General features: G+C 44.8%; 1 protein-coding gene across 1 annotated transcript in view; it reads right to left on the bottom strand.

Moving 5' to 3' along the window:
* Positions 1 to 6,883, bottom strand: part of ADAMTS18 (ADAM metallopeptidase with thrombospondin type 1 motif 18) — a 159,341-nt gene extending 152,458 nt beyond the window's left edge. Inside the window, exons 1-3 of the mRNA XM_088830827.1 lie at positions 6,794 to 6,883; positions 6,610 to 6,700; positions 3,401 to 3,717 (exon numbers count right to left, since the gene is read on the bottom strand). Coding sequence (XP_088686953.1) covers positions 3,401 to 3,717; positions 6,610 to 6,700; positions 6,794 to 6,883 — 498 coding nt within the window. The remainder of the gene's footprint in view (positions 1 to 3,400; positions 3,718 to 6,609; positions 6,701 to 6,793) is intronic.
* Positions 6,884 to 24,943: the final 18,060 nt, after the last annotated feature.

Here is a 24,943-nt window from a genome sequence, read left to right as displayed (position 1 = left end):
TTACAAAAATTAATACAGAGCAGTGTCTCAGCTTTTTCATTTGGGGTTTTATCCTCTTCCCTGTTTTATTTTTCTTTTTGTTTGATTAAGGATCGCTGTATGGGTTTATATTTTGCAGTCCTTCGCTGGGACATGGGGAGGTATGTGATGCAAGAGAGATAAGCTTGATACCTTCCCCACCCCATACCTAGTGGGCCCTGATGGGATGGCAGTAGTCTTAGAAATCATTTCACATGGTTTAGGAGAGGAAACCGAGGCCTAAAGAAGTAAAGTTAATTAAGTATATGTGGCTGGTTTGTTGAAAAACAGAAACAGAATGTGAATTTTGTGGTTTCAAATTATACTGGCCTTATAAAAAAAGAATGAAATAATGCCACTTGCAGCAACATGGATGGACCTAGAAATGATCATATTACGTGAAGTAAGTCAGGAGGAGAAAGGCAAATATCATATGATATCACTTACATGTGGAATCTAAAATGATACAAACAAACTAATTTCCCAGACTCACAGACTTGGAAAACAAATTTATGATCACCATAGTAGAAAGGTCGGGGGGTGGGGTGGGGATAAATTAGGAGTTGGGATTAACATGTATATACTACTATGTATAAAACAGATAACCAACAAGAACCTACTGTATTACACGGGCAACTCTACTCAATATTCTGTGATAACATATATGGGAAAAAAATCTGAAAAAGAATGGGTTATACATATACATATAACTCAATCACTTTTCTGTACACCTGAAATACAACATTGTAAATCAAGCTGTAGTCCAAGGGGGCAACAGAGGATGAGATGGTTGGATGGCATCACTGACTCGATGAACATGAGTCTGAGCAAGCTCCGGGAGTTGATGATGGACAGGGAAGCCTGGCGTGCTGCAGTCCATGGGGTCACAAAGAGTTGGAGATGACTGAGTGACTGAACTGAACACATAAAAATTGAATTAAAAAATAAAAACAAACAAAAATCAGATTGGTATGCAAAGGAAAAAATGTATGGGCTTCCCAGGTAGTGCAGTGGTAAAGATTAGGAGTTTGTGATTAACATATATACCCTTCTATGCATAAAATAGATAATCAAAAAGGACCTACTGTATAGCATAGGTAACTCTATCTATTCTGTGATAACCTATATGGAAAAAAAAATCTGAAAAAGAATGTGTATGTATGTGTGTATTATATATTTATGTGAGTTTATATATTATATATTATGCGTGTATTATATATGTATGTGAGTTTATATATTATATATAAACTCAATCACTTTGCTATACACCTGAAACTGACACAAACTATTGCCCAATATAAAATAAAAATCAAATTGAAAACATAAAAACAAACAAAATCAGACTGGCATGAAAAAAAATGTATATTGGCCTTATACACAGGCAGATGTGGTTGCCAGTGACTTATTTTACTTCCATCCCAAAGGACCTACTGTATAGCACAGGCAACTCTACTCAATATTCTGTGATAACCTATATGGGAAAAAAAATCTGAAAAAGAATATGTACGTATGTCTGTGTGTGTGTGTGTGTGTGTAAAACACTCAATCACTTTGTTATACACCTGAAACTGACACATTGGTAAATCAAACTATAGTCCAATATAAAATAAAAATCAAATTGAAAACATAAAAACAAAATCAAACTGGCATGAAAAGAAAAACTGTATATTGGCCTTATACACAGGCAGATGTGGTTGCCAATGACTTCTCTCCCTTACATCCCAAAGATGAAACTGTGTAGTCTGCCTCATTCTACATATGAAGTAGCTCTTTGTTCCCTGTTCTAAAGTGAATCTCCTTCTTAGGAGAAACAACCCAGCATCTATGAATATGCGATCAGATGATCAGGGTCAGATTTCCAGTCACTCAGAGAGAGTGGAATCCTGAGCTCATCCAAAGTGAGGAGATTAAGTGCCTTCTGAGAACTGCTGTAGCTCTTTGCATGTAGAAGTCACGTCACCCCCACAGCCCTGCAGTGTGAACCCTCTTGCTATTCCCACTGCAGAGATAAAGACACTAAGACACGGGGAGGTTCATAGCTTGCCCAAGGCCCTTCTAGTAAGGGCTAGTGTGAAAATGACCTTGGACAGACTGCTCCTAACCGCTGGGTTATATGGAATGGGTGGTGTAAGCCACTGTGATGGAGGGCCTAACCTTCTGAAGATGTCAGGATACTGAAACAGAAGAAAGGAGGATGCTCGCAAAAGGTCAGGAGACTCATCACCACCAAACCAACGAACCAACCAGCACAAGACACATTCACAGGTGTGGGTGCTGCCTGTTTGTGTGTAAGCAGGCTGGAATATGTAGGGCACCAGTAAGTCACAGTTCATTTAAACAGATGCAGCTTAGCTGAGAACCGTCAAATCTTTGCTTCACTCTATAAAGACCATACCAAATCATTGCAACTCTGGTTTGATGAACCATTTTAGTTATGTGTCAGGCCACAACATGAAGTTACGTAATAAAGTTTCAGCTAGCCAAAAATATGGAAGTCCTCATTCACCAGCACCTAAGCCCCACCCTCTTGCTCGGTCAGAGTGTATCATGTCTATTATTAACTACATCCTGAATTGAGCTTTCCTCCCATTTTCCTTCTAGCCACACCAGAGCGAGACAACTGTGTGTCTCAATACACACACACACTGTTCTGTCAATTACAGACACTTCCCAACTGCAACACAAGATGGCATCAACCCAGATCGCCATTTACTGATGCACAGATGCCTAAAGCCTGAGACAAGTATCATTTATACTAATATTACGGGTCTCGAGCTCAACAGTGAGGATTACACAGGAGGCAATGACGCTTGTTCCGAATGCTTTTAAATGCCCTGCCTTCCTGGATGTCACACTTCACCCCACCAGCCCCCAAACACACCACATCACATTTGAAAAGGATGTCTTACTTGAGCAGGATGACACTAACGGATTAGTGGAAAGAAAACAAGAGGCCTCCCTTCCACAGGGAAGGTCAGGCTTCTCAGGGCTGCGAATGTACTCCTGCGTTAAATAACAGTTTCCCCCATGCCAGAGCACTGTAGAGGCACCAGCTTGCTAGATTTATATAAAGCCTGGTCTCTCAAGACCTTCCAAAGAGAACGGCATCCATCAGATTAATTCCTCAGGGATCGTCTGGAACCGTGGAGAATGAAGAGACCCAAACCAATAAACAGCAAAAGAACGTTCTTAAATGGTAATTGAAGTTCTATTAGATTTTCTTTTTCTGGGAGCAGCTTAGATTAATTCAGCTGAGAAGATTCTACATATCAGAGCTGACAGTGTGAATATGCAGAGCTGGCTGCAAGAGCGCTTGGTATTATAGACATCTGTTCATTCCAGTTACACAAAACGCAGGCGAGAGGGAGTCGGGGGTGCTTACCAAGCCGGCGCACGTAGACACAGCGACGGAGGACGAGCTGTCGTTTCTGATAAATCCCTGATAGAAACATCTCGGCACCGCGGGTTCCCGAGTCTCTGAGGCACCATCTTTCCCAAGTACCTGGACAATAAAGTGACTGCTCAAGATCGCCGAGGGCTTAAGTTCTAAGTGTAGTTCCTGTCCAAATGCTGAAAATCGGTAATGCAGGGAGCTGCTGGCACTCTGCGCCGACCGCTTTTTCCTGCCGTTGTGCAAAATGTCGTGGGAAATATATGACCCGCCCGAGTCCACTTCTACTGGCGTGACAAAGACGTAATCTGCAATGGGAAAGGTTTGGCTGTCAGCACCCGAGCCCAGGACCCCCTGGGGGGCCCCTTTCCCACAGGCTGGCAGTGAGCAATGCACAGCTGAAAGATATTTGTCTCCACTGCCATGCACCTAGATGATATATCACTCAGAGCAGCTCATGACAGGGAGAATTTTGTGATCTTGACAATTAGCTCTGCCACAGTCATTCCTCCAGAAACTAAAAGTCAAGCACTGTCTTGCTGAACGTCAAGAATGTTCGTGGAAAATGCCACGACTTTCACGGTCTGCAGAGAGAGGTGGACTTTTTACATATCCGTCATGGAGTCATCCACACATCAAAGTCGACTTGGAGGAGACAATATTATAACCATGGAGCCACAAAGTCAAAGAAAGGAACTTTTCCCCAAGATGATACCTCTGTTTAAACTACATTGGGAGCATTGGGGGAGGAGGGGCGGTGGCCGGGGGGTGGGGGTGGGGTGGAAATGGACAGAGCTTAAATTTCAAATATAACTCATGGTGCTGAGTAACTTGAGAGGAAATCTCAGGTAATTAACAAGTAACTGCTGTTTTATGCTTCCAATATTAATTATACGTGATAATAAAACTCCAGCACTCATATCACTGAATGTTTTACAGCAAGCTTTCCCTGGGACAATTCCATTTAATTGTAAGCATAAAATAGAGTGGATACATAAAAATGCCTCAGAACTGTCAGAACTTCCTTCTACAGTCTGATGTTGAAAACTGCTCAGACATGTTGGTGGGGGCGTGTCAGATCAGGGGACACCTGGAAAGACGTGTTTAAAAATACCTTCCCCATTGCTCCCTAGAGCAGCACTAATTGCTGCTTGTCCCGGAGAGCAGAAGTTAAACAACAATTTGCTGCTTGAAAAAAACGAGGCCAGCACACTGTTTTCTATCACAGGACATTGAAACTGAAAAGTATCGTCCACAAAGTGACTTGGAATATGCCCTCTGCACATTAAAAAACACTCTGTGTTTCCACTTTCTAGGCACAGAATGGGAAACTAATTTGGATAGTGTTTAGAAAGATTCCAAATAACTAAGAGGCATGTTTGAGTCACTTGGGTCCTTGGTTACTGGAGAAGGAAAAGCAAGAGGAATTTCCCTTTTCCTAAAATAGTCAACAACTGAAAAAGAAAGAAAGACAGAAAGCTAAAGAATGAACAATGGGTGATATTCTATTTGATCCTACATTTGAATTAAAAGAAAAAACCCAGATGGCAATTTTCAACGGTGTTCCTCTGTATATGAATCATCTGAGCCTCAAACTGCTTGAGAAACTCATTCTTACAACGTTCTTGCCATCCTTCCCACTTTTTCTTCACTTCTTTAACTGGAAATACTATCTAATTGACACGCGTATTAAAAAGCAGTTGAAAAAAATGTTTTTCTCTTAACCTTAAAAAAAAATGAGCAGCACACATACCACTTCTCTTAGAAACCTCTACTGTGCTGTTTTCCATGTACAAGGCTTTTTGATGAGACACAGCAAGAAAACACCCCCTCCCTCCCCCAGGCGAAAACCTAATTGTCAAAATCACACATGTTCCAGACAATCTCTCCACTACGTTGCTTCTTACCTCCTTGTGCAAAGCCACCTGAAGCTCTGCCTGTTCGTAGCTGGGAGAACATGAAGGAGCCTTATCCAGCCAGCCTTCCTCGAATCAGCCTGCAAAGCCCCCTACCCAGACACCTGCTGCTGGTTTGTTTGCAAAGGGAGGATGAACCAGTGGGTTGATGGTAATATTCAGTGCCTCGTGGGAAGAGGGGCACTCAGAGCCCCTGCAGTGAGTGATCTGATTAATCAGCCCAAGGGCTGCCTAACATGAGGTGCTTACAGGTGGCGACTGGAATGGAGGGGATCTCAAGCCATTTGGCCCTGATGGAACAATGAGGGGTTGTTTTAGAAACTGCAGCCAGCTTTTCTGGTTGGACAAATGGTGAATTTCTCAAGGGCAAATTCCTGGCTCTCCTGGGTCCCCTCACTCACCCACTCTTGGGTGGCATGGCCCTTTCCATGACTCTGCCATCCTCTCCTCCCCAAAAGGAGGAGATAAAGCCGCCGCAAGGCTGAAAAAGTGATAGAACCCCAGCTGGACATCAAGGTCTTGCTGTAGAAACCTTGGGTCAGGAATTAGTTGTTCTCCAGCAGCTGATGGGAACAATGGAAACAAGGATTTTCCTTCCAGGTGCCAGGGAGAAGTTAATAAATAACAGAAGTAAAGCGTGTTCTGGATGTTTGCAGACAGGAAACCTCAGAAGAAGTACCCCCTCCCCCACCCCTCGCCCCTCAGAGAAGCTACCTGCTTTCCTCTGGTGATCTCTGGGAATCAATGATACAACAGAAAAGAAAAGGGAGGAAGAAGATGGGAAACGGATAAAAGGAACGGGAGTGGAGAGGTGGGGCCGGGACGGTGGGGCAGGGACGGTGGGGCCGGGACGGTGGGGGAGAGAGGAGTTGCAGGGGTGAAGATGGAGGAGGAAGGGGGACGTGTTCTTTCTCGAAAGAAGAAGGAAATGAAGAAAGTGCCTTTTGATATCAGCCACCTGGTCAATGTCCATTCACTTTCTAATTTCTCACCGCAGCACATTTTTTTTTTTTAAACCACCCGTCTGTGAACGAGGGAAAAGGGAGAAAGGACTGTTTTCTCCTTTATGCGACTTCCAGCTTGAGGCCCTGATTCCCATGATAAATCCAAAGTCCTGGCCACATCCCCCCTCTCCAAACAGGACCGGTGTGTCCAGGACACGCGCACACCTGCCACGTGGGGCAGAGGCGGGGAGTTCTTCTACCTTGTCTCTCTTTGGAAGGAAAGAAGGGACACAGTGCCTGGAAAAGCTCTTCTGGGGGCGAGGAGGGGGCGAATACGAACCGTGGTTTAATCCGCTGCCGTCCCCGCCGCGGCTGTCACTGGCTAAGGCTGCGGCGACCGACGCGCAGCAGAGGCAGCACAGCTGGAGCGCCTGCAAAGGAGAAGGTGACCCGGCGCGTGAGGGCGCGGCGGGGCCGCCGTCCCGGGCCCCCCGCCGGCGGCGCGCCCCTAGCCCGGCACCTGCCTTAGCCACGCGCCCGCGCGCCGCCGGCCCCCACGGCGGGCCCGAGCGGGCGGCGGGGAGGGCGCACGCGAGCAGGAGGGCGCACTCCATGGTCAGGGGCGGGCGCGGCGGCCGCGGGCGGCGCGCATTCTCCCCGCCGCCCCGGAGCGCGGCGCTCCAGGTGCGGCGCCAGGTGGGAGCCGCCGTCGCCGCTCACATCGCGGGCCGGGCGCCTCGGGACCCCCCGGCTCCGGCTCCCGCGCGCCCGCCCGCCTGCCGGTGCTGGCTCGCGCCGCGGCGCCTGCTCCTCCCGGGGGCGCCCCGGTGCCGGGGCGGGCGCGCGCCTCGGAGCGCAGACGGCCGGGGCGCTGTGTCCGCGCCCGCCCTGCGGTCCGCGCGTCGCTCTGGGTCGGGGTGAGCGTCTGAGGCTCCCGGGGCCAGCAGCGCCAGCTGGCTCCCCCGGCGCGCCGGAGCCGAGCGCCCGCCTCTCCACCGCACGGTGATTGGCGACCAGCCGCTCCCGGGCCCGTCCGAGCCCCTGGGCTGGTGCGAGGGCGTGGGATTCCCCGCTCCCGCTCCGAGGGAGGGGGCGCAGGGGGAGGGGAGGCTGCGGGGGAGGGAGCGGGAGGAGGGACCGGCCGCTCAGGGAGGGAGGGGAGCGCCCTGGGCCAGGCTGGGAAAGCGTCACCGGAGCGCGAGGACCGACGAGCCGAGCGCGGGGAGGGGGCCGTTCAGGTGAGGGGCGCCACTCCTCCGGCTGCCTGTGCAGACGTCTCTTTTGCAAGTCTCCTGGCCAGACAGCCCAGGTACCGAGCGTTCTCAGAGCCTCCAAAGGGCCAGGGACCCTCCTCTGCTTCATCTCGCTTCCCGCGGGCCCTCTCCTTGCACAGGTGAGGCTTACTAACCCCTTGATGGGGACGAGGAACTGCCCGGCTAGGTGCACGAAGGCCTCGCTCACTCAGCGAGTAGTCCCGGTAACTCGCACATCTCCGGCGGCCTGGAGGGCTGCAAGCAAGAGCCTCGTAAAGGCTGCGGCGTGTGAAAACCCAGGCTGGCCGGCGGTGGCCTCGCCTCTACCAGTGACCGCGTTTCCAGCTCCTCAACGTGGCCCCGGACCCCACAGCCTCCGAAGTGAGACGCTGCCTTCACCATGGACGTGCAGCCCCGTCTGCGCTGTGCCTGTCCTGTACTCACCACACTTATCTGATCTTTTGATCCCCACTGTTGGCAGGGATAACAAAATATATCCTCCTCACGGGCTAATGGAAAAGACCCTCAAGGGGTAACGCAACCATCGAGAACGAAAATGATCACAGAGACCCTACAGGAGAAGAATGGGCCCCTCAATTAGAAAGAAGGCTCGCAGAATCTAATGTAGTTACGGGATGGGAGAGACCTAAAACTGTGTGTGTGGCTGTAAGATGCCTGTGAGGAGCTGACATTTCAAGTAAGACCAAAGATCAGTTTTATAAAGAAACAGAGGAGTGCTGTCTTGCGTGTCATTTCCCCGAGTAGGAAATGTACCTGCCATGGCTTGCCAGGTGGCGCTAGTGGTAAAGAACTAGCCTGCCAATGCTGGAGACGTAAGAGACCAGGGTTCCATCCCTTGGTCAGGAAGAACCCCTGGAGGCAGAAATGGCAACCCACTCCAGTATTCTTGCCTGGAGAAGCCCCATGGATAGAGGAGACTGGTGTCCTACAGTCCATGGGGTTGGGTTGCAAAGACTCGGACAGGACGGCAGCAGCTTAACACACAGCACCTGCCTTGATGGAAGGCTCACAGGCCAGATGCAGAAACAGTAGACTGTAAGATCAATAGGACCTTGTTGGCCTGGGGGTGGCGGGGTGATGCACACAGGAAACTTAGATTTAAGAGCAGTGTGTGTGTATCTCTGTGTGTATGTTTTCAGAGTCCTGAAATGCATCAGTAAAAATCTAAACCTGGGGCTAGAAAAGCGGAGAAAGTGATATACCTTCTGCAGGGGGTGGGGTTGGGGACACTTTGGAAAGGGCTTCCCAGGTGGCTCAGTGGTAAAAAAAAAAACCCATCTGCCAATGCAGGAGACACAGGTTCGATTCCTGGGTCGGAGAGATCTCCCAGAGGAGGAAATGGCAACCCATTCCAGTATTCTTGCCTGAGAAATCCTATGGACAGAGGAGCTTGGCAGGATACAGTCTATTGGTTGCAAAGAATCAAACATGACTGAGCAGTGAGACAAATCCAGGTTAAACAAATCACTTGGGTTTCACAACAATTTGTTAAAGATCTTGTGGCCTCCATTTTATAATCTGCAAAACAGGAGTAAGCATTAATACAGCCAAAGGCTTTCCCAAGGATTCAGTTCTGTTCAGTCGCTCAGTTGTGTCCAACTCTCTGCGACCCCATGGACTGCAGGATTCCAGACTTCCCTGTCCATCACCAACTCCTGGAGCTTGCTCAGACTCCGTCAAGTCGGTGATGCCATCCAACCATCTCATCCTCTGATGTCCCCTTCTCCTCCTGCCTTCAATCTTTCCAAGCATCAGGGGTCTTTTCCAATGAGTCAGTTCTTCACATCAGGTGGCCAAAGTGTGGCCGCATTGGGTGGCCAATGCCAAGGATTAAGTGCATGTTTTTTCCTGAGCCCTTTCTAAGTGAGCTTTAAAAATAAGATCAGGGAATTCCCTGGCAGTTCAGTGGTTATGGCAACCCACTCCAGTATTCTTGCCTGGAGAATTCCATGAACAGAGGAGCTTGGCAGGCTACAGTCCATGAACTCGCAAAATGTGGAACATGACTGAGTGACTAACACTTTCACTTTCTTTCATTTCCACTGATTAAGACTCCACGCTACCCAATTTAATGTCCATGGACAGAGGAATGGATAAAGAGGATGTGGCACATATATGCAATGAAATATTACTCAGCCATTTAAAAGAAGGAAATAATACCACTTGCAGAAAATTGGGTGGACCTAGAGAGTGTGATACTGAGTGAAGTTAAGTCAGACTGAGAAGGAGAAATATCATATGACATCCCTTATATGTGGGATCTAAAAAGAAGTGATATAAATGAACTTACCTACCAAACAGAAACAGACAGGCTTCAAGAACAAGCTTATGGTTGCTGGGCTACAGATGGGAGGAAGGGATAGTTAGGGAGTTTGGGATGGACATGTACACAATGTTATATTTAAAATGGATAACCAACAACATCATACTGTACAGCACACAGAACTGTGCTCAGTGTTATGTGACAGCCTGGATGGGAGGGGAATTTGGGGGAGAATGGATACATGTGTGGCTGAGTCCCTTTGCTGTTCACCTATCATAACATTGTTTCTTAATCAACTATACCCCAATACAAAATAAAAAGTTAAAAAAAGACTCCGTGCTTTCATCGTAGGGGGTGCAGTTTCCATCCCTTGTCAGGAAATGAACATCCTACATCCCAGTGCAGCACAACTAAAAAAATAAAAATAACAGTTTAAAAAAAAATAATAGATGATACTCTATATTCCTGTTACTTCATCCATCCCATGTCAAACTGGAACATGCATGAAAATCACCCCTGATGCTGGCTGGAAATGCAGATGCCTGGGGCACCAGCCATGGACATCTGATTGGGTAGACTCGGCTTTGGGTCCACATATGCATTTGCAGCCAGCAGGTGCACGTGATTCTGACAGAGGTGACTTCAATGCTTCTAAAAGTTGGAGGGGTATGTGTGTGTCCACACTCAGCCCAGTAAAACCATGTCCCTCATCAGCATTTCTCCAGTGAGACATCTTTGTGTGAAGTCATACACACCCCCTTTGGTCTTGCTCTTTTGCAGCCAAGAATAGAAGTTCTTTTCCATGGTCAGGGCTTGAGTCTCAGAGAACACTTTTTACCTCTGCTCCTCACCCGTAGCATCTTTGACCTTGGGGGCTGTCCCACACATTGTAGGATATTGGGCAGCACCCGTGGCCTCTACTCACTAGATGCCAGTAGCACTCCCACACTTATGACAAAGCGTCTGTGCGTTTGCAGGAGACTGGGCCCACGTTCTCCTATAGGGCCAATACACAGACACTGCAAAGCCAGCACTTCCGCGATGAGTTTCTATAGTCTAGGAATTAGCCCTGCAATATGTATAAATTGCCTCTAGATGGTGACAGAGAGTCAGGAGCTCATGGTCCTTTCAGTTCTGAAGAGCAAAGGAGCATTTAACTTCTATGCTGAGTATGTCATGTGAAATGCTGGCTGGGTGAAGCTCAAGCTGCAGTCAAGATTGCTGGGATAAATATCAATAACCTCAGATATGCAGAGGACACCACCCTTATGGCAGAAAGTGAAGGGGAACTAAAGAACCTCTTGATGGGAGAAGGAACAAGATGGCAGAGGAATAGGTCGGCGAGACCACTCTCTCCCCTACCAATTCATCAAAAGACCATTTGAACGTGGAGTATAGTCCACAAAACAACTTCTGAATGCTGGCAGAGGACATCAGGCACCCAGAAAAGCAGCCTATTGTCTTCGAAAGGAGGTAGGAAAAAACATAAAAGATAAAAAAAGAGACAAAAGAGGTAAGGACGGAGCTCCATCCTGGGAAGGGAGTCTTTAAAAAGAGAGAAGTGTCCAAACACCAGGAAACACTCTCACTGGCGAATCTGTGGCTAGCCTTGGAAACTCAGAGGGCCACATAACCGGGAGGAAAAAGAAAGAAATAATTAAAACCCACAGATTATCCGCCAAATGGTAACTCCCAGCGGAGAAGCAGTGCAGACGCCTGCATATGCCATTAGCAAGCGGGGGCTGGGCAGGGAGGAGCCGGCTGAACTGCGTAGAGAGAGGACTGGGCTTGAATGCCACGAGAACAATCTGAGAACTAACTGGAGATAGCAAAGCAGACTGGGATAGTTTCCCCACGAAAAGGTGGAAAGCTCTAACCTAAGGCTCCGCCAGCCCCACTCACAGAACAAAGGGCTGAGCAGAGCGGGCCGGCTGCGGTCGGCCCATGCCCCATCCCCCACCGAGACAGGCAGGGAGGTCAGCCAGAGCCGGAGGGGCAACCGCGGCCCCAGAAAGGCTTCCGATACAAACTGCGGGCAGGCTTGTTGCTAATCAAGAATTCTTGGGCTCGGGCCGGTAAATATCCACCTGAGAAGGTGCGCTGGTTGTACACCCAGAAAACTGAGTGGCAGGGACTGGGGAGGCAATAAGTTGCAGCGACCGCACTCACCAAACACCTGGTCACCTGAGCTGCTTGGACTGGGGAAGGTACAAAATGCAGACCCAGCCAAGTCTGCACCATTGTGGAGCAGCCGAGAAACTGAACTTGAGCTGCTCAGACCTGGGAAGTGCATACAATCCAGCGCCGGCCTCGGACAGTTCCAGGCAGAGCAACCTAAAGCCTGTGCAGTGTAGACTGGGACAACACACGCGCTGTGAGTGGGGGCAAACCCAGTGTGGCTGAGACGCTGTGAGCACTCCCCACAGATGCCAGAGATATTTGTCTGCTGCGTTCCTCCCTTCCCAGAACAGGACTGAACAACTGAGCCTTAAAAAGTGTCCACCACCACCCCCTAGTATCAGGGCGGAAATTAGACACTGAAGAGACCAGCAAACAGAAGCTAAAACAGAGGGAACCACGTTGGAAATGACAGATAGAGAAGTCTAGAGGCTACTCCAAGAATAAGACCAAAAATCAGAGGCAAGAGGCTTAAGCCCGAATCCTGAGAACACCAGAGAACTCCTGACTTCAGGGAACATTAATCGATAGGAGCTCATTAAACGCCTCCATACCTACACTAAAACCAAGCACCACCCAAGGGTCAACAAGTTTCAGAGCAAGACATACCATGCAAATTCTCCAGCAACACAGGAAAATAGCCCTGAGCTTCAATATACAGGCTGCCCAAAGTCACTCCAAACCCACTGACATCTCATAACTCATTACTGGACACTTCATTGCACTCCAGAAAGAAGAAATCCAGCTCCACCCACCAGAACACCGACACAAGCTTCCCTAACCAGGGAACCTTGACAAGTCACCCGTCCAACCCCATACACAGTGAAGAAACTACATAATAAAGAGAACTACACAAACAGCCAGAAGAGGGAAAGACCACCCCAAGCAAAGCAATATAAGCAAGATGAAGAGGCAGAGAAATACCCAGCAAGTAAAGGAACAGGATAAATGCCCACCAACACAAACGAAAGAGGAAGATATAGGGAATCTACCTGATAAAGAATTTCGAATTTTGATGGTGAAAATGATTCAAAATCTTGAAAGCAAAATGGAGTTACAGATAAATAACCTGGAGAAAAGCATTGAGAAGATGGAAGAAAGGTTTAATAAGGACTTAGATGAAATAAAAAAGAGTCAATATACAATGAATAATGCAATAGATGAGATCAGAAACACTCTGGAGGGAACAAACAGTAGAATAACAGAGGCAAAAGACAGGATAAGCGAGCTAGAAGATAGAATTGTAGAAATAAATGAAACAGATAGGAAAAAAGAAAAACGAATTAATAGAAATGAGGACAATATTAGAAACCTCTGGGACAATGTTAAACGCTCCAACATTCGAATCATAGGAGTCCCAGAAGAAGAAGACAAAAAGAAAGACCACGAGAGAATACTTGAGGAGATAATAGTTGAAAACTTCCCTAAAATGGGGAAAGAAATAATCACCCAAGTCCAAGAAACCCAGAGAGTCCCCAACAGGATAAACCCAAGGCGAAACACTCCAAGACACATATTAATCAAATTAACAAAGATCAAACACAAAGAACAAATATTAAAAGCAGCAAATAACACACAAGGGGATTCCCATAAGGATAACAGCTGATCTTTCAACAGAAACTCTTCAGGCCAGGAGGGAATGGCAAGACATACTTAAAGTGATGAAAGAAAATAACCTACAGCCCAGATTACTGTACCCAGCAAGGATCTCTTTTAAATATGAAGGAGAAATCAAAAGCTTTACAGACAAGCAAAAGCTGAGGGAATTCAGCATCACCAAACCAGCTCTCCAACAAATGCTAAAGGATCTTCTCTAGACAGGAAACACAGAAAGGGTGTATAAACTTGAAACCAAAGCAATAAAGAAAATGGCAACAGGATCATACTTATCAATAATCACCTTAAACGTAAATGGGTTGAATGCCCCAACCAAAAGACAAAGACTGGCTGAATGGATACAAAAGCAAGACCCCCATATATGCTGTCTACAAGAGACCCACCTCAAATCGAGGGACACATACAGACTGAAAGTGAAGGGCTGGAAAAAGATATTCCATGCAAATAGAGATCAAAAGAAAGCAGGAATAGCAATACGCATATCAGACAAAATAGACTTTAAGACAAAGGCTGTGAAAAGAGACAAAGAAGGAAACTACATAATGATCAAAGGATCAATCCAAGATGAAGATATAACAATTATAAATATTTATGCACCCAACATAGGAGCACCGCAATATGTAAGACAATTACTAACAAGTATGAAAGGGGAAATTAACAACAATGAAATAATAGTGGGAGACTTTAATACCCCACTTACATCTATGGATGTAAATGATACAATAGACCAGTTAGACCTAATAGATCTCTATAGGACATTTCACCCCAAAACAATGAATTTCACCTTTTTCTCAAGTGCACACGGAACCTTTTCCAGGATAGATCACATCCTGGGCCATAAATCTAGCCTTGGTAAATTAAAAAAAATTGAAATCATTCCAAGCATCTTTTCTGACCACAACGCAGTAAGATTAGGTCTCAATTACCGGAGAAAAACCATTAAAAATGCCAACATATGGAGGCTGAACAATACACTGCTAAATAATGAACAAATCATAGTCAAAATCAAAAGAGAAATCAAAATATGCATAGAAATGAATGAAAATGAAAACACTACAACCCAAAACCTCTGGGACACTATAAAAGCAGTGCTAAGGGGGAAGTTCATAGCAATACAGGCACACCTCAAGAAACAAGAAAAAAGTCAACTAAATAACCTAACTCTACATCTAAAGAAACTAGAAAAGGAAGAAATGAAGAACCCCAGGGTTAGTAGAAGGAAAGAAATCATAAAAATTAGGGCAGCTGCTGCTGCTAAGTCACTTCAGTCGTGTCCAACTCTGTGTGACCCCACAGACGGAAGCCGACCAGGCTCCCCCATCCCTGGGATTCTCCAGGCAAGAACACTGGAGTGGGTTGCCATTTCCTTCTCCAAAAAATTAGGGCAGAGATAAATGCAAAAGAAACAAAAGAGACCATATCAAAAATCAACAAAGCCAAAAGCTGATTCTTTGAGAAGGGAAATAAAATTGACAAACCACTCGCCAGACTCATCAAGAAACAAAGGGAGAAGAACCAAATCAATAAAATTAGAAATGAAAATGGAGAGATCACAACCGACAACACAGAAATACAAAGGATTATTAGAGAATACTATCAGCAATTATATGGCAATAAAATGAATAACCTGGAAGAAATGGACAAATTCCTAGAAAAGTACAACTTTCCAAAACTAAACCAGGAAGAAATAGAAAATCTGAACAGACCCATCACAAGCATGGAACTAGAGGAAGTAATCAGAAATCTTCCAGCAAACAAAAGCCCAGGTCCAGACGGCTTTACAGCTGAATTCTACCAAAAATTTAGAGACGAGCTAACACATATTCTACTCAAACTCTTCCAGAAAATTGCTGAGGAAGGGAAACTTCCAAACTCATTCTATGAGGCCACCATCACACTAATCCCAAAACCTGGTAAAGACCCCACAAAAAAAGAAAACTACAGACCAATATCGCTGATGAACATAGATGCAAAAATCCTTAACAAAATTCTAGCAATCAGAATCCAACAATACATTAAGAAAATCATACATCATGACCAAGTGGGCTTTATCCCAGGAATGCAAGGATTCTTCAATATCCGCAAATCAATCAACATAATACACCACATTAACAAACTGAAAAATAAAAATCATATGATTATCTCAATAGATGCAGAGAAAGCCTTCGACAAAATGCAACATCCATTTATGATAAAAACCCTCCAGAAAGTGGGAATAGAAGGCACATATCTCAACATAATAAAAGCTATATATGACAAACCTACAGCAAACATTATCCTCAATGGTGAAAAACTGAAAGCCTTTCCCCTAAAGTCAGGAACAAGACAAGGGTGCCCACTCTCACTATTCAACATAGTTCTGGAAGTTTTGGCTACAGCAATCAGAGCAGAAAAAGACATAAAAGGAATACAAATTGGAAAAGAAGAAGTAAAACTTTCACTATTCGCTGATGACATGATCCTCTACACAGAAAACCCTGAAGACTCTATCAGAAAACTACTAGAGCTAATCAATGAATACAGTAAAGTTGCAGGATATAAAATCAACACGCAGAAATCCCTTGCATTCCTATACACTAATAATGAGAAAATAGAAAGAGAAATTAAGGAAACTATTCCATTCACTGTTGCAATGAAAAGAATTAAATACTTAGGAATATATCTACCTGAGGAAACAAAAGACTTGTACATAGAAAACTATAAAACACTAGTGAAAGTAATCAAAGAGGACACTAACAGATGGAGAAATATACCATGTTCGTGGATTGGAAGAATAAATATTGTGAAAATGAGTATACCACCCAAAGTAATTTATACATTCAATGCAATCCCTATCAAGCTACCAACGATATTTTTCACAGAACTAGAACAAATAATCTCACAATTTGTATGGAAATACAAAAAAATCTCGAATAGCCAAAGCAATCTTGAAGAAGAAGAATGGAACTGGAGGAATTAACCTGCCGGACTTCAGGCTCTACTACAAAGCCACAGTCATCAAGACAGTATGGTACTGGCATAAAGACAGAATTATAGATCAATGGAACAAAATAGAAAGCCCAGAGATAAATCCACGCACCTATGGACACCTTATCTTCGACAAAGGAGGCAAGAATATAAAATGGAGAAAAGACATTCTCTTTAACAAGTGGTTCTGGGAAAACTGGTCAGCCACTTGTAAAAGAATGAAACTAGAACACATCCTAACACCATACACCAAAATAAACTCAAAATGGATTAGAGAGCTAAATGTAAGACCAGATACTATAAAACTACTAGAGGAGAACATAGGCAAAACACTCTCTGACATAAATCACAGCAGGATCCTCCAAGACCCACCTCCCAGAATATTGGAAATAAAAGCAAAAATAAACAAATGGGACCTAATTAAAATCAAAAGCTTCTGCACAGCAAAGGAAACTATAAGCAAGGTGAAAAGACAGCCTTCAGAATGGGAGAAAATAATAGCAAATGAAGCAACTGATAAAGGATTAATCTCCAAAATATACAAGCAGCTCCTGCAGCTCAATTCCAGAAAAATAAGTGACCCAATCAAAAAATGGGCCAAAGAACTAAACAGACATTTCTCCAAAGAAGACATAAAGATGGCTAACAAACACATGAAAAAATGCTCAACATCCCTCATAATCAGAGAAATGCAAATCAAAACCACAATGAGATACCATTTCACACCAGTCAGAATGGCTGCTATCCAAAAGTCTACATGCAATAAATGCTGGAGAGGGTGTGGAGAGAAGGGAACCCTCTTCCACTGTTGGTGGGAATGCAAACTAGTACAGCCACTATGGAGAACAGTGTGGAGGTTCCTCAAAAAACTGGAAATAGAACTGCCATATGATCCAGCAATTGCACTCCTGGGCATACACACCGAGGAAACCAGAATTGAAAGAGACACATATACTCCAATGTTCATTGCAGCACTGTTTATAATAGCCAGGACATGGAAGCAACCTAGATGTCCATCTGCAGACGAATGAATAAGAAAGCTTTGGTACATATAAACAATGGAGTATTACTCAGCCATTAAAAAGAATGCATTTGAACCAGTTCTAATGAGGTGGATGAAACTAGAGCCTATCATACAGAGGGAAGTAAGCCAGAAAGAAAAACACCAATACAATATACTAACTCATATATATGGAATTTAGAAAGATGCAAATGATAACCCTGTATACGAGACTGCAAAAGAGACACAGATGTATAAAACAGTCTTTGGGACTCTGTGGGAGAGGGTGAGGGTGGGATGGTTTGGGAGAATGGCATTGAAACATGTATATTATCATATGTGAAACAAATCGCCAGTTCAGGGTCGATGCATGTTACAGAATGCTCGCGGCTGGTATTCAGGGATGACCCAGAGGGAGGATAAGGGGAGGAGGGAGGTGGGAGGGGGGTTCGGGAGGGGGAACTCATGTACACCCAGGGTGGATTCATGTCAATGTATGGCAAAACCAACCAATATAATATTGTAAAATAATTAGCCTCCAATAATAATAATAAAAAAGAACCCAATATTCTAAAAACTAAGATCATGGCATCCAGTCCCGTCACTTCATGGCAGATAGATGGGAAAAAATGAAAACAGTGAGAGACTTTATTTTCCTGGTCTCCAAAATCACTTTGAGAGTGATTACAGCCATGAAATTAAAAGATACTTGCTTCTTAGAAGAAAAGCTATGACCAACCTAGACAGCGTATTAAAAAGGAGAGACATCACTTTGCCAACAAAGATCCATCTAGTCAAAGCTATGGTTTTTCCAGTAGTGATGTATGGAAGTTAGAGTTGGACCATAAAGAAGGCTGAGTGCCAAAGAATTGATGCTTTTGAACTCTGGTGCTGGAGAAGACTCTTGAGAGTCCCTTGGGCTGCAAGGAGATCCAACCAGTCCATCCTAAAGGAAATCAATCCTGAATATTCCTTGGAAGGACTGATGCTGAGGCTCCAATACTTTGGCCACCTGATGCGAAGAGCCAACTCATTGGAAAAGACCCTGATGCTGGGAAAGATTAAGGGCAGGAGGAGAAGGAGGAGACAGAGGATGAGATGGTTGGATGGCATCACTGGACATGAGTTTGAGCAAGGTCTAGGAGATAGTGAAGGACAGGGAAGCCTGGTGTGTTGCAGTCTATGGGGTCACAAGGAGTCAGACACAACCGAGTGATTGAAAAACAACAATCAGCTTCTGAAATACTTGGAAGCCTAAATCTGAATTGATTTTAAAATTATAACTCTAAGACACTATAAAGAATGTCTGAAGTTCATACTAATCCATCTCAGTCCATCTGAGCTGTTGTAACAGAATACCATGGCCACAGTGGCTTAGAAACAACAGAATGTATTTCTGGAGTTTACGGAGTTCAAGATCAAGGTTCCAGCAGGTTTGGTTGGTGTCTGGTGAGATCCTGCTTCCTGCTTCATAGACGACTGTTGTTTCGCTGTGTCCTCACGTGGTTGCAGAGGCCAGGGGGCTCTCTGCAGTCTCTTTTCTAAGGGCACTAATCCCTTTCATGGAGGCTCAGCCCTCAAGACCCAGTCACCTCCCAAAGTTCTCACTTCCCAGTGTCTTCACGCTGGGCATTAGAGTTCACTATGTGAGTGAGGGGGAGGGGAACAAACATTGCAGGAACCAATGGGGAAAAAAGAAAGTAATTGCTGTCTTGGTGTGTTCTGTCAAACTAAGCCCAGAGCCAGGCACATAGCAGATATTTGTAAATATTTGTAAGAAGGAAGGGAAGACATGGTAGGGAAGTGGACGTGAAGAAGCACACCTAAGAGCACTTCCCCCGATTCCATCCTTTAAAATCAATGGTACAGTTCTAGGCATTGTTTCCTCATCTTTTTACACGGACATCAGTTTAACCTTTTTTCTCTAAGATAATATGCTTCAAGTCAAGTACCTCCTTCTGGCCAGAGCAAGAAATGAACAGTGATCCCTGTTGTTGATTCACTTTTCCCTTGATCTCTGCTGCAGGAGGGTGCAAGCGTCTCTCCCACAGAAAGAAAGAAACATTTAGTCTCCGCTGCCCCCCACCCCCCAGCTGACTTCCAAGGAGGAACGCTGTCCCTCCTCTGGAGTTTTAAAGCTGCCCTGAATGGCCTGTCAAGTTTTACTGAACAGATTTCTTACAGTTTCCCATAGAAAGTAAGATGTCCAAAGCCATGTGTCCAAACCTAGAACAGGACAAACGAGAAACAAAGAATAGGACTTGACTTATTTCAATACAGTAGCCAAAAAGGAAAATAAAGAGATGGACATGGATTTCAAACCTTGAGCCCTGAGAGCAAGGGGGCCGCCTTCTGGCCAGTGTCTCAGAAAACAAGGTGCAGTTAACCACACTGTCCTCAGAAGCAGTGGAGACGGGGAGAAGCCCAAAAAGATGGGCTTCCCTGGTGGCTCAGACAGTAAAGAATCCTCCTGCAATTCAGGAGATCCGGGTTCAATCCCTGGGTTGGGAAGATCCCCTGGAGAAGGGAATACCCACTCCAGTATTCTTGCCTGAGAAATCCATGGGCAGAAGAGCCAGGTGAGCTATGGTCTACGGGGTTGCAAAGAGTCGGACACGACTGAGCAACTAACACACAAATCCAGATAAGTAAAGTGTTTCCTTTACTGCATGAAATAAAAAGTGAAATTCCAACAAATGACATGCATAGGCTGATTTTTGTTGGTGACAGATTATCCACAAACACAATTTAGGAATTACCAACTGCTCCCTCAGCTCGAATTATGTTCAGTCTTTCATGGCACTTTCCTGGGACATTGGCATTGATTTCTTCTCTTTGCCGTGTTTACCTGTCCCGATGATGAGGGTTCCTCTATTCATCTCAGCTTCCCTTGCTCTGTCTACATGAGTCGCTCCCTGGCTCTATTTTCAGCCTTTTCCCAAGCCCTACAATTAAAAGTAGCTTGTCTGCCCCAGGCTGAAGAGGCAGCATTACAACTAGACTCCCTGTTCCCACAGGCGAACTCGAGGCCAAGTTCTGCACTCTCTGCGAAGTGAAGGGCGGAACATGTACTTTACAAAAGTTCTGGAAAAGCTCAGGCTGCATGAGAAAGTGAAATGACTTTGGCAACATGAAGTATTCGCTCCCGTCCACCATCAGATCTCATCACACACAGGCTTAGACACCTGCCCCCGAGACTCCCGAATTCACGTCTTTAACACCAGCCCATCTGCCTGAAGCCTCGGACAGCCAAGGCGGGGAACGACCTCTCTCTGCTAATCAGAATCACCTGGGTAGCTGTTGGAACTGACATTCCCGGGCATCGCCATGCATGTTCCAATTACGCGGGTCTGGGACGCGACCCAGACGTCTGTCGTTGAACTCACACCTGGGTGTTTCTGATGTAACTAGATTACAAGCCCGTAGCTGCGGCCCACTGTGCTTACACCTCCATGTGAATGCCAGCGCTGCTGCCTGGCCGACAGCACCGAAAGCTTCTGGAATGCCTGTGACTCATTTCTTATTCATGGAGGAAGAGAAGAATCAAGGACAGACTCGAGATTGGATCCCTGACGGAGTGATGAGCAGGAAGGATTTGCTGTTTGATTCGATTTTTGAATTTTGGAGTCAGTGCTTTGCCTTCTAAACATCTCCATCTCTTTTCTTCTGGTTTAATCCATGATTTGTTGTTCAGTGGCTAAGTCATGCCTGACACTTTTGTGACTCCATGGACTATCACCTGTCAGGCTTCTCTGTCCATGAGATTTTCCAGGCAAGAAGACTGGGGTGGGTTGCCATTTCCTTCTCCAGGAGATCTTCCATGATTGAACTCATGTCTCCTGAACTGGCAGGCAGGTTCTTTACCACCGAACGACCTGGGAAGCCCCCGATCCATGATTTAGACAGGCCTGAACACTGTAACACTTTCTTTTAGGCAAAAAAATCATTGGCCAAAAAGGTAGAGTCTAGACTCATGTGACCTGTTATCACTGCTTTTGATCCCAACAGTTTGGGAGAATGAACCCATATTCAAGCTGAGGCTGTCACAATATGTGATTAAGCCTGGGTTTGTCAGCAGCCATCCTCATGAGCTGTAAAAGTGAAATCCATCAAGTAAGAAGAGGAAAATACAAATGCTCAAGTTTAAGATCAGGATTCTTGTACCTGCTCCTTTCATCCCTGAGTTCATTTCAGTCGCTCAGTTGTGTCTGACTCTTTGTGACCCCATGGACTGCAGCACGCCAGGCCTCCCTGTCCATCACCAACTCCCAGAGCTTACTCAAACTCATGTCCATCCAGTCGGTGATGCCATCCAACCATCTCATCCTCTGTCGTACTCTTTTATTCCCACCTTCAATCTTTCCCAGCATCAGGGTCTTTTCTAATGAGTCAGTTCTTCTCATCAGGTGGCCAAAGTACTGGAGTTTCAGCTTCAGCATCAGTCCTTCCAATGAATATTAAGGACTGATCTCCTTTAGGATGGACTTGAATCTCCTTGCTGTCCAAAGGACTCTCAAGAGTCTTCAGCACCACAGTTCAAAAGCATCAATTCTTCGGCACTCAGCTTTCTTTATGGTCCAACTCTCACATCCATATATGACTAGCTGAAAAACCACAGCTTTGACTAGATGGACCTTTGTTGGCAAGGTGATGTCTCTGCTTTTTAATATGCTATCTAGGTTGGTCATAACTTTCCTTCCAAGGAGTAAACATCTTTTAATTTCATGGCTGCAATCACCATCTGCAGTGATTTTGGAGCCCAGAAACATAAAGTCAGCCACTGTTTCCATTGTTTCCCCATCTATCTATCATGAAGAGATGGGACCGGATGCCATGATCTTAATTTTCTGAATGTTGAGCTTTAAACCAATTTTTTCACTCTCCTCTTTCACTTTCATCAAGAGGCTCTTTAGTTCAACTTTCTGCCATAAAGGTGGTGTCTGAGGTTATTGATATTTCTCCAGGCAATCTTGATTCTAGCTTGTGCTTCTTTCAGCCCAGCATTTCTCATTATGTACTCTGCATATAAGTTAAATAAGCAGGGTGACATAATATACAGCCTTGACATATTCCTTTCCCGATTTGGAACCAGTCTGTTCTTCCATGTCCAGTTCTAAATGTTCCTTCTTGACCTGCATAAAAATTTCTCAGGAGACAGGTCAGGTGGTCTGGTATTCCTACCTCCTGAAGAATTTTCCACAGTTTGTTGTGATCCACACAAAGGCTTTGGCATAGTCAAGAAAGCAGAAATAGATGTTTTTCCAGAACTCTCTTGCTTTTTTGATGATCCAGTGAATGTGGTAATTTGAACTCTGGTTTCTCTGCCTTTTCTAAGTCCAGTTTGAACATCTGGAGTTCTCCGTTCACATACTGAAGCCTGGTTTGGAGAATTTTGAGCATTACTTTGCTAGCGTGTGAGATGAATGCAATTGTGTGGTAGTTTGAACATTCTTTGGTATTGCCTCTCTTTTTGATTGGAATGAAAACTGACCTTTTCCAGTCCTGTGGCAACTGCTGAGTTTTCCAAATTTGCTAGCATATTGAGTGCAACACTTTCACAGCATCATCTTTTGGGATTTGAAATAGCTCTACTGGAATTCCATCACCTCCACTAGCTTTGTTCATAGTGATGCTTCCTAAGGCCCACTTGACTTTCCATTCCAAGATATCTGGCTCTAGGTGAGTGACACACCATCGTGGTTATCTGAGTCATGAAGATCTTTTCTGTACAGTTCTTCTGTGTATTCTTGCCACCTCTTAATATCTTCTGCTTCTGTTAGGTCCATACCATTTCTGTCCTTTATCGAGCCCATCTTTGCATGAAATGTTCCCTTGGTATCTCTAATTTTCTTAAAGTGATCTCTTGTCTTTCCCATTCTATTGTTTTCCTCTATTTCTTTGCACTGATCACTGAGGAAGGCTTTCTTATCTCTCCTTGCTATTCTTTGGAACTCTGCCTTCAAATGGGTATGTCTTTCCTTTTCTCCTTTGCTTTTAACTTCTCTTCTTTCCTCAGCTATTTTTAAGGCCTTCTCATTTTGCCTTTTTGCATTTCTTTTTCTTGGGGATAGTCTTTTTTTTAATTAATTATTTTAATTGGAGGCTAATTACAATATTGTGGTGGTTTTGCCATACATTGACATGAATCAGCCACGGGTGCACATGTGTCCCCATCCCAAACCTCCCTCCCCGCTTCCCTCTCCCTCCCATCCCCCTGGGTTTTCCCAGAGCACCAACTTTGAGTGCCCTATTTCATAAGTCGAACTTGGACTGGTCACATATTTCACATGTGATAATATACATGCTTCAATGCTATTCTCTCAAATCACCTCACCCTCACCCTCTCCCACAGAGTCCAAAAATCTGTTCTATACACCTGTGTCTCTTTTATTGTCTTGCATATAGGGTCATCATTATCATCTTTCTAAATTCCATATATATATGTGTTCATATACTGTATTGGTGTTTTTCTTTCTGACTTACTTCACTCTGTATAATAGGCTCCAGTTTCATCCACCTCATTCATTAGAACTGGTTCAAATGTGTTCTTTTTAATAGCTGAGTAATATTCCATTGTGTATATATAGCACAACTTTCTTATCCATTTGTCTGCTGATGGACATCTAGGTTTTTGGGGATGGTCTTGATCACTGCCTCCTGTACTATGTCACGAACCTCCATCCATAGTTCATCAGGCACTCTGTCTATCACTTCTAATCCCTTGAATCTATTTGTCATGCCCACTCTATAATTGTAAGGGATTTGATTTAGGTCATACTTGAATGGTCTAGTGGTTTTCCCTACTTTCTTCAATTTAAGTCTGAATTTGGCAATAAGGAGTTCATGATCTGAGCCACAGTCAGCTCCCGGTCTTGTTTTTGCTAACTGTATAGAGCTTATCCATCTTTGACTGCAAAGAATATAATCAATCTGATTTCGGTGTTGACCATCTGGTGATATCCATGTGTAGAGTCTTCTCTCGTGCTGTTGGAAGAGGGTATTTGCTATGATTGTGCATTCTCTTAGCAAAACTCTATTAGACATTGCCCTGCTTCATTTTGTACTCCAAGGCCAAATTTGTTACTCCAGATATCTCGTCTTCCTACTTTTGTATTCCATTCCCCTATAATGAAAAGGACATCTTTTTGGGGTTAGTTCCAGAAGGTCTTGTAGGTCTTCATAGATCTGTTCAACTTCAGCTTCTTCAGTATTACCAGTCAGGGCATAGACTTGGATTACTATGATATTGAATGGTTTGCCTTGGAAACGAACAGAGATCATTCTGTCATTTTTGAGATTGCATCCAAGTACTGCATTTCGGACTCCTGTTGACCATGATGGCTACTCCATTTCTACTAAGGGATTCCTGCCCACA

This window comes from Moschus berezovskii, chromosome 22 (assembly GCF_049115385.1).
Source record: "Moschus berezovskii isolate FMDL1 chromosome 22, NW_MosBer_1.0, whole genome shotgun sequence".
In the NCBI taxonomy this organism is placed as follows: domain Eukaryota; kingdom Metazoa; phylum Chordata; class Mammalia; order Artiodactyla; family Moschidae; genus Moschus; species Moschus berezovskii.
The sequence above is the reverse complement of the archived record's forward strand: the minus strand, read 5'-3'. Positions and strand labels throughout refer to the sequence as shown.